Below are 9,987 nucleotides of genomic sequence, written 5' to 3' on the forward strand. Positions count from 1 at the left end.
AGATGATGGGGGTCAGATCAGAGACACTGGAAATACCGACAAAACGACGGCCAGATCGAGACTCGGGATTCTGGACTGCTCCATGAAGACTATGGATGGCACAGAGGTCTCAATTGACTAGCACTCTGGGCATGGATTTCCAGCAACAGACAAGCACACGTGCAAAGGATAGACGCCAACGAGAAATCCCCGTGAATAGAAGCCGAGGGAATGCCTCTCTACCAGAAGTGTCAGGGCCAGCAGCATCCTCGGACATGCCGACTTGACGCGATATTACCTACCGCCTGGCTGCACCCCCTGGCCAAGACGGGAAGCCTTCAACAAATACCAGATGAGATACGGGTACTCGGCATTATGGGAGTAAACATTGAGCGGTGTTCGGTCTGTCTTGTGTGCTCCAGCACAAAAGTCAGACTGGGTGATTTTAAAAGTCTCACTAGTTGCTGCCAATGCTGCGTCTCCGCCAAAGGAGGGCAGAATATTGCCACGAAGTCGGCACAAGGGACGTGTCGGATTGACATCTGAGCCATCTGTGGCTCGATGGGAGGAATTCTGGACAGAACACACTCTTCTGGCGACAGCTACCGCTGCCACTATCATGTCCCAGGGTTTCCCGGCTACTTCACATGTTGCAGGTTCCGCAAAAAGTCCTTTACGTGGTGGGGGCCGGTATCTTGGATGCTGTACGTCAACAACATATACCTGCCACCCATAACTGCCCTTTATACGCGCCCTCAGCATACGAAATGAAAGACGGGATGTTTATATCGACACGCGCGAGGGGTTCATCTCGGAGGAGTGTCACCTGTTCCAGCGTTGGGCGACCCCATTCCGAACGGAAAAGCCATCGTTCCAACCAGCTGGGGGACAACATTGCAAAGGCACCCCCTTTTCTCCCGCATGGCTTAGCTTATCGCTGTCGAGCTGACGATGATGTTGTTGTTGCTGCTGTTGTTATTGTGTCGGCTACGCGTATCCACGAAACTTGGACGGCGCGTTTGAAGAAACATAAAAGGGCGAGATGGGAAGGTCGATGAGGTTCGAGGTGCTCGCAATCCCATCTTCAGCATCGCTAACCCTCCTTCTAGCAACTTATCAGCAGCTCTCATTGCTGTATACACTCCTTTTTTTTTTCCCTTTCATTCTTTCCCCCTTCACCCTCCTTCGTCATGAAGTGGGCTGCTGCTGGCATGGCCGCTGGCGCCACCCTGGCCGCTGCCTGGGCCGACGTTGAGGCTCCGGCCGTCACGTCCACCGTTCACGTTACGGAGTACGTCCCTCTTGAGCAGCACCCTTGCTCTGTCTACTTCTTCGCCGACGGCGCCCTGAACCTCCCCGCCGAGGCTTGCGGTCCCGGTTCTTGCTGCGTCGGCATCAAGGAGCCCGGCAGTGACGAGCCCTGGGGTCCTGGCCCCGGTCCTGCCCCACCCACCGTGCCTATTCCCGGCCACGAGCACCCCGTTGCCCCCGAGCCCGGCCATCCTGGACACCCCGGAAAGCCTGGCCATCCTGGACACCCCGGAAAGCCCGGCCATCCTGGACACCCCGGAAAGCCTGGCCATCCTGGACACCCCGGCCACCCGGAGCCTGGCCACGACGACGACCACTGCGGCTGCGTCACGTCGACCTACGTCACTACCAAGACCATCTCTGGCACCACCACCGTCTGTACCGAGACGACCACCATCACCACGGAGACGATCGTCATTCCTTCGACCACCACTGAGGACTGCGAGACGTCGACTGAGGCGCCGGTCGTTCCCACACACGAGCCTACTCACGGTCACCCCAAGCCCCATCACCCCAAGCCCACTCCCGGGTACCCCGAGCCTCCTCACCCCAAGCCCACTCCCGGGCACCCCAAGCCCCATCACCCCAAGCCTACTCCCGGGCACCCCAAGCCCCATCACCCCAAGCCTACTCCCGAGCACCCCAAGCCCCATCACCCCAAGCCTACTCCCGAGCACCCAGAGCCCACTCCTGGCCACCCCAAGCCTCCTCACCCCAAGCCCACTCCCGGACACCCCAAACCTCCTCACCCCAAGCCCACTCCCGAGCACCCCCACCCCGAGCCCGGCCACTGCCCCAAGCCGACCTGCCCCACTGGTCTTGCGCGCGCCCTGTTCCGCAACCCGTTCGAGCTTGACGTGAACGTTGGCTACAAGCACTTTGACATTGATTGGTTCAAGGTCCGCAAGCCCTTTGAGGTTGGCGTGGTTTCCGACGTGGAGATCTCGACTGCTGAGTGGGAGGATACGGTGGCCATCTACCACGGCTTCCTGTACGCCTGCGAGTCTGGCGAGTACACGTTCACGTCTGACAGCGCCGACGACCTCGCTCTGTTCTGGTTCGGCGAGAAGGGCTTCTGGGACTGGAACTTTGGCACGGCCGACATCATCCAGTTCTTCTTTGGCGACAACGGCTCCAAGTCGGTGACGCGCCACTACTCGGCCGGCACCTACATCCCCATCAACGTGGTGTGGGCCAACGCCGTCGGCTCCGGCCACCTCTCGCTGACCGTGACCGGCCCCGACGGAACGGTCCTCCTCGGCGATGGCGTGAGCGAGTACATCACCGTCACCGCGTGCGACAACACCTTCCCCCAGTGGCCTCCCTGGGGTGACAAGCCCGATCACAAGCCCCACCTCCCGGATGAGGAAGACGACGACGACTCATTCACGGACACCGACTCGGACGACACGGACACGGCTACTGAGGACCCCGGCCCTTCGGAGTCTGACGACGAGGACGAGGACGACTTCTAAGAGACGGTCGGTCCTCTTGTCTGAGCATTGATGGTGGGACGTCTCACCCTGTCACGGTCATGCTACCGCAGCCAGTGGCGAAGATGGAGAAGGGGGGGGTGGAAAGGCAGTATGCAATACTACTTGATATTCGAATTAGCTCCTATTTAATTGATTGCATATCACCCCCACACATGCTCTGGACTCTTTTTCACCTAGACTATTGTAGGTGGCTTGCTCGTATTCCCACGTCTACCCGACTTGAGCTTTTTCGGCCTTGAAAGCCTTAGGTAGGGAGGGGAGGGGATGGAATCGGTGTCGTCATCGCCACGTCTTTTAACCAAAACAAAAAAAAAGCGTTGGACAGGGTTGTCAGCGCCCCGAGCCGCGGGACGGAGCTTGTTTAGGCTCCGTGGTCCGTCTGCAAGCAAGTGTAAAAAGAAGTCTAAGTCTACGAGTGACCATCACGTATCGCCTCCGGTGTCTAATGTGTATCAAGTACGAGTAGTGTGTCTCACCAAGGAGGGAGGGGAGAGGGTGGTGGTAGTAGTAGTAGTAGTGTCAGAGTAGTTGTAGGTGATACATGGGGAGATGACGATACCGGCAGTGGCCCGATTTTAAGCTTGAGAGAAAAGTTTTCTTCTTTTTTTTTTTTAAAAAAAAAAAAGAAAAAGAAAAAAGAAAACACTTTAATCTCTGTGGGATGTCTGAGATTAGATGTACCAAGTTTCTTTACTGATTATTTTCAAGTCCGCCTTATCTATGTTTCCTGTGTCTCAGCTTTATTCTGTTTCTAAAAATGAGATAGAAAAGGGGAGAGGGCAAGGGAAAGGACGGAAGACCGAGGGAGTTTGTCATGGAAAAAAAGGAGAAAAGATACATACTATATATGTGAGTGATAAAAATGGGGGGAAAAAAGAATACGACGTGGGGGATTGGGGTGTCTGTGCGAGTTGGGTGAAACCGGAGAGCCCCTGACACGGAGCCGTGAATAGACGCTCGTATTCTGATATTGGTGAGCACTCGTAGACGCCCTATCGATGTTTTCATGTCGGGGGCAAAGACGGCTGCATATAGTTCTTGGAGGAGAGGACGGTATATTATATATGGAGGGTATACCATGGCAACCAGTACAGGTAGTAATCATCACATGGTTGGCGTACTCGGTACATACAGGTACAGCCAAAAGGAAGGGTATTATTATTATTATTATTATTATTATACGTGGAAAACGGAGTGATGATAATACAGATTCCTCGGGTTCGTACGAGTATGAGTTCGTACAACAGCCGTACATGCTCGTACAGTAAGTAGTAATAATACTCGTTCGTGGTAATCTGTAGAAGATGAATAGAGACCGGAAATTACTGATTGAGAGGCATTACCACAACCACTCGGATGTGAGCGCGGCAGTATCCGTACGGTAATACAGATTGTGCAGGTAAGATACGAGCAGCACTACAGATTGGATAGTCGTATATTACTCCGTACACGTACGCCGAACTCCGAACCGGTAGGCTGTGCTCCTCGGTGGCGATGATATTGAGAGGGTTTGCCGCTTGCTCGCAGCGGAATCAATGCTCACACGTCTTCGGTACCGCCAATAGGGAAGAAGCTGTACCTGCATCCCAGGGAGACTAGGGATAAAAACGGTTGCGAAACCGAGGTACGGGTCCGAAGTAAGAAGTGAGAGAATATGACAGATAACAATGCTGCATACTGCTGGCTCGTATACTGGTACGGAGTAGGCATCTGATACCGGTAGACTATTCCCAGAAAGAGAGGGGCCCGTCCCTGGCACTGTCCGTGATAACCGTCCAAACCCTGACCATGGCGGTCGTCTGACGCGGTCTGCTTACGCGGAGCCTTCGATCCTGGATGGTGTCTGAGGAGCGGATGGCACTGGATTATAGCACATGCTGTATCCGTCAGTCACTCTGTAATCAGTACGGAGTACAGATTGCAGGTACCCATGCCTCCGTCAAAAGGGGTATGATGCGCGGCGACGGTCTAGGACCGGTGTCAGGGCGGTATCAGGAGTACGAGTACGGGGTACGGATACAAGTAGATATCAAAGACCAGCAGACAGCTGTTCTAGGCAGTTGGGCGGCTGTTCCCTCCCCCCCCGTGTGTATTGTGCGTGCGTGTTGTGTGTAGTGTGTGTGTGTTGTGTGTTGTGTGTGTGTTGTGTTGTGTGTGTGCTGTGTGTGTGTGCGTGTGTAGTGTGATTGCAGTTGGCGATGGCGTGCTGGGGGTTGGCTGAGATGGGGGGGGGGGTATGAGAGGTTTCGAATTTGCTTGTTCCGCGTTCCGTGTCTTGTCCGCCCCACACCCCCCTCTCCCCTGATCTACGTAAATTGGTACAGAAGGGGTTTCTGATGAGGGGAGGGGATTCGCTTTCTCTTTTCTTTTCTTGCCATTTTTGATTCAGTTGTTCTTTCCTTTTCTTCTATGCGTGTCTTGTGCTTGAAGACAACTCCCCCCCCTTATCCCCCCCTCCCCCCAACTCAATCTGTACAGAAGTGCTGCGAATAGTGACAGGCTGTGATGGTACATGCTGCTGCTACCGCTGCTACTGCTGCTACTGCTGCTACCGCTGCTACTGCTACTAACTAACTGACTAGCTAACCGGTACTACTGATAGGGTGAAGATTTGTAGGATTCTTCATTCGCAGACCGAGTAAAGGAGAGAAGAAGGAAGGTAACTCGGTACGACAGCATACGGAGTGCGGAATTACGAGTCAATCAGCGTCGATAATACTCCGCGATGTATTACTTGTGGACTGGTGGTAACAATGGCTGCAATGACTGCAGCGATGCGGTTAGCGGAGACTACGAGTAATACTCATAGGTGCGAAGAGGGTTCTACAGCGTAACCTTACCCCAAAATTAATACTGCTTAATCGCCACTGTGCTGTATACGATACGACGGTGAACGGTCCAGGGATGTGGTTGAGGTGTGATTGGATAGGGGTAGGGATGAGGTATATGTAATGGGATCAGGGGACGTGTGAAGTGGAGTGGGAGAGAAAAAAGGAAAAAAGAAAGAGGCTTGATGGTGGATCTGTATGATGGATGCTGTGTCCGAGTCTGGTATTGCCTGGACCAATTACGGAGAGCCGGAGCTGGGGTTATCGTCACGGGACAAGTACTCGTAGGTGAGCACGCAATACGAGGTAAGGAGGTGATGGTTTTTTTTTTATTCATCTATTCTGTTTCCGTTTTTGTTCTTGGACGATGATGTCCAAGCAAGTCGACTCGTAGGAGTTTTATGTGTGGGGAGGTGCAGGAATCTGAAACATTTCAAAAAAAAAAGGTTGTCTGAATGCAGAGTTTTGTGATCTGTACGTACTACGTCGAAACAGTAGGGACAGTAATACTCTGTATGAGGCTTGAGAAAGGATGCAGGTTGCAGGTGAGGATGAGATTGAGAGAGAGAGAGAGAGAGATAGGGAGAATGGAAAAAAAAAAAGAAGAAAAAAGTTGGTGGTGTGGAGAAAATGTGAGATACTTCTACAAGGTCTACCCACTCGGTGCCTACGCGTTGCACAGGGTATGGAAGGGGGATTACACAGGGTAGTACGTGCGCTCAGAGGTAGTTGTATATGTAATCGCATGCACCTACCGAGTCACAATGTTGCTTTGGCAAGCCGATCACGTAATGGCCAGAGGAGCGAGTAGGAGGTGACATCTTTTTCGTCTCTGGGTCAGCGAGAACAGAGAAGACCGAGGGGAGATACAAAAGGTCAAGAGGACGCGCGTTCTACTTCTGAGGGTGGCACTTTTGGAGAGAAAGAGAGAGAGAGAGAGAGAGAGAGAGAGTGTGTGTGTGTGTGTGTGTGTGTGTGTGTATGTGTATGGTGTGTGTGAATGTCGTCGGGGGGGGGGGGGGGGGGGGGGGGGGGAGAGGGAGGATGACAATGATTGGAGAGGGAAAAAAAATGAGGATTACGCGTACTTGATGCTCGTACTAGAAGAAGAAAAAAAAAGGGAGCACAAATTGTGGAGAGTTGAAAAAAGGAAAGAAAAATTCAACGGCCAAGTCAGTCTATCGTTACAGATGAACAGGTTTTTTATTATTAATTAATATGCTGCAGTTGAACAGGATGCTGGTCTTGTTATACCTGCGTGGTGTGTCATGGCGGTTACATGGTTGTATGGGATAATAGTGCGGACGGTATCAAGGGTATAGGTACGGAGTACGGAGTACCCGTACACGTCTGCACAGATATAGGACATATTAGGCTGTAGGCTGTAGGCTGTGGGCTGCAGAGTACGAGCCATGCTTCGGTAAATTTTATTTATTTATTTGTTTTTTTTTTTTGTTTTTTAAAAAACACACACGGTCCCAGGAATTTCTTCTTCTTCTCTTGATGGATGAATCCGCAGGAGCGAGGCTCTTCTCAACGTGTAAAACGGGTCCAGAGAGTACCAGGGACCGGGGCGTAAGGGGGTGGGGTGCCTTATAGTGCACGGCTGTCCCGGCCGCAGGCCATCACAGCGCTGTAATAACGCTCTCGGCACGGAGAAGGGCATTCATCCTACGGCGACCTTCACTGAGCCGGCACGGTTCAGCATCGCACTCGCACCATCTCACTGGCAGGCAGGCGGGCAGGCATCCTGCTGAGAGGCCCCGCACTGGAGACTAGCGAGTAATACTACTTGCTGCCAGTACTGCCGGTCCCCGCAGCCTAATACCTGGAAAACTTCTGGCCGGATCCCCCCTCCCCCCCCCCATAATTCGCGCCGGTAAGACATGCCAGTTGCAGGTCAGGGCACTAGGGCACCGGGGGGGGGGGGGCCGCGGACAAAGTTGGGTTGGCTCGCCACGGATATCATCACTCGCCTGCCTTACCGTACGATACTTCTGACCGTGGATGGGACAGATAGGATAGGTAGGCAGGCAGGGAAGCAGACAGGCAGGCAGGGAGGCAGACGGGACGGACGGACGGTCGGACGGACGGGCAGAACAACGTGAGGGTACGAGGAGAGATGTATTGATCGGTATTAATAGTTTTTTTTTTTTTTTTGGTGGTGGTAATAATTACTCGTACCTGCTATCCGGTAATAGATTCCGCCGGGGAGTCGGCGCGTACCACTCTCCATTGCGATACATGTCTGTACAGTGGATATTACGAGTACAGTGTTGACGAGAGATGAGGGTATTACGTGTATGATATCTGCGTACCACCCGCAGTACATGTACAAGTAAAGTAGCTTGTGTCACCACCACCAGAACATTGTCCAGGCCATTCTAAACCCCGAGATACCGTGTCGCTCTCTGCTCTCCCATACGTCTCTGGTGCTGTCGCTGCACATATCCGCTGCCTGTACGGATTACGTGTAGTCGACGCCTGCGATGATCTGCGGAAACACGCTCAACTCGAGCCCGTGCGGAAATAGTGCGCCTATCTCCGCATCGTCATGCCGTGGGAAGAATCCAGGGGAATAACCCACGGAAAGGGGAGGCAATGCAAATGTTATTTCCTGCTAGCCCGGAACCGCTTACGAGCATGAAGTGGTACTCGTGCGAAGCAATCTGCATAGTAATCAGGTCCTGCCATACGGCTATATTACACGTACAGATATTACTGGCAGTCTCATGACGAACCACGGGGTACTCGTAGTATCTATATATCAACCGCTAGAGTCCAGAGGTCGGAGAGGGTAATATCATTCTCAGCTCGCACCGCAGAGTACGGGTAGCGAGTACCAACCCTCCCGAGCTGATCTGTAGAGTGACACGAGCTCTGCTTCTCGGTGCCGAGATGTTAGGTACCCAAACGTACGAGTAGAGCAGACCAAGCGCCAATAAGCCCTTCCTTTTATTTTCCCTCTTCTTGTGACCCCCTGACCACCATTCCCCTGATCCCCTGATCTCCACAAAAAAAAAAAGCACATACGTACGCTTTTCTGACGTCGTACTGTGTGTGTGTATGACTCCGTACTGAACTGAATACGTCATGGGTACCAGAGCATTCTTGCCAGACCGAGATACTCCTGGTCCGTAGTCCCGCGTTCGGAGTCGACACTCCCTCCCACGCGCCCACGAGTAATACACCGGGTTGATACCTGTACCGATCTGCTAGTAGTAGATATGGAAGATTGCCTCTCTAGGTACGACGTAATCATCGTACTATTCAGACTTCAGACCGACCACTACGTGTAAAAAAAAAAAAAAAAAAGAGTACACGACCAAACGCAACTTGCTTGAGCAGTCAAGTCAGCTATTAGCGCTGCCTACAACCAACCCCCCCCCCCCTGCATGGGCTGTTCTTTCCGTTTTGTTGAAGGTTCCTTCTCTTCCCCTGCCCGTCCCCTTCTCCTACTTCTCTATCCGTACAGATTACATGTATTGTGCTCTGATACGACGGTGTCCCTTTTCAAACACTTTTTCCTTTTCACTTTCCGTTTTCGTACTCTCTCTCTCTCTCTCTCCTCTCTCTCTGTTCTCTGTCCTCTCTGTGCCCTGTGCCATTACACTTACACCCCCCCCCCCTCTTTCTTTATTTCCTTCCTTCTTTGAATAGTATCACCTTTTTTTTCTCTTTTCATATCTCTTCTCCCCCTGTCTGTCTGTCTGTCAGGGTTCCTTCTGCGCTTCTGACTTTTTATTACCTTTCCTTTTTTTTTTCTTTTGCCTCCCCCCTTGCCCCTCCTCCTCTTCTTCTACCGTAATTGTGTGGGGAGTCTTTGTCTACAGACACACCACACCACACACCACACACCACACACCACACACCATCTTCTGGTGTCAGTGTCTCTCAACTTTCTCTCTCTCTCTTCTCCTCTTCCCCTTTCTTCATCAACCCAAATACGGAGTGCTCGACGGCCATTTTCCTTCCCTTCCCCCAAACCCACTAGCTTGGTTGGGAACTCGCAGACCTACCTACAGGTACTTACTTGTACGGGTATTACTCTGCTCCTCCGGTCGGTCCTTGGATCCGTCTCTACACTGAGTGTGTGTTCGCTCGTGGCTTTTTGTGGACCAAAAGACAGCCTTGCCATTGTCAACTTCCTCTTCTTCTCTTCTCTTCCCATTCTTTTCTTCTTTATTTTATTTTATTTTTCTTTCCTTTTCCCCTTTTTTTTCCCTTCCCTTCCCTTCCTTTCCCATATACCACCGCGCGCGCACACACACACACACACACACACACACACACACACACGCTATCACACCTTGACACATAACACACCATCATACGCCTTGATCTTGTAAATCATCATCATGGCGATTGGTGAC

The 9,987-nt window shown here is 52.2% G+C and overlaps 1 protein-coding gene across 1 annotated transcript; it reads left to right on the top strand.

The window, feature by feature from the left end:
* Window positions 1-1,169: 1,169 nt before the first annotated feature.
* GMORB2_3152 (GLEYA domain) lies at window positions 1,170-2,765 on the top strand (the record flags this gene model as incomplete). Its single annotated transcript, XM_035465128.1, has 1 exon — window positions 1,170-2,765. The coding sequence occupies one exon, from the start codon at window positions 1,170-1,172 to the stop codon at window positions 2,763-2,765; it is 1,596 nt and encodes a 531-aa protein (XP_035319003.1).
* Window positions 2,766-9,987: the final 7,222 nt, after the last annotated feature.

The sequence above is a fragment of the Geosmithia morbida genome (assembly GCF_012550715.1).
Source record: "Geosmithia morbida isolate 1262 chromosome Unknown scaffold_16, whole genome shotgun sequence".
Lineage (NCBI taxonomy): Eukaryota > Fungi > Ascomycota > Sordariomycetes > Hypocreales > Bionectriaceae > Geosmithia > Geosmithia morbida.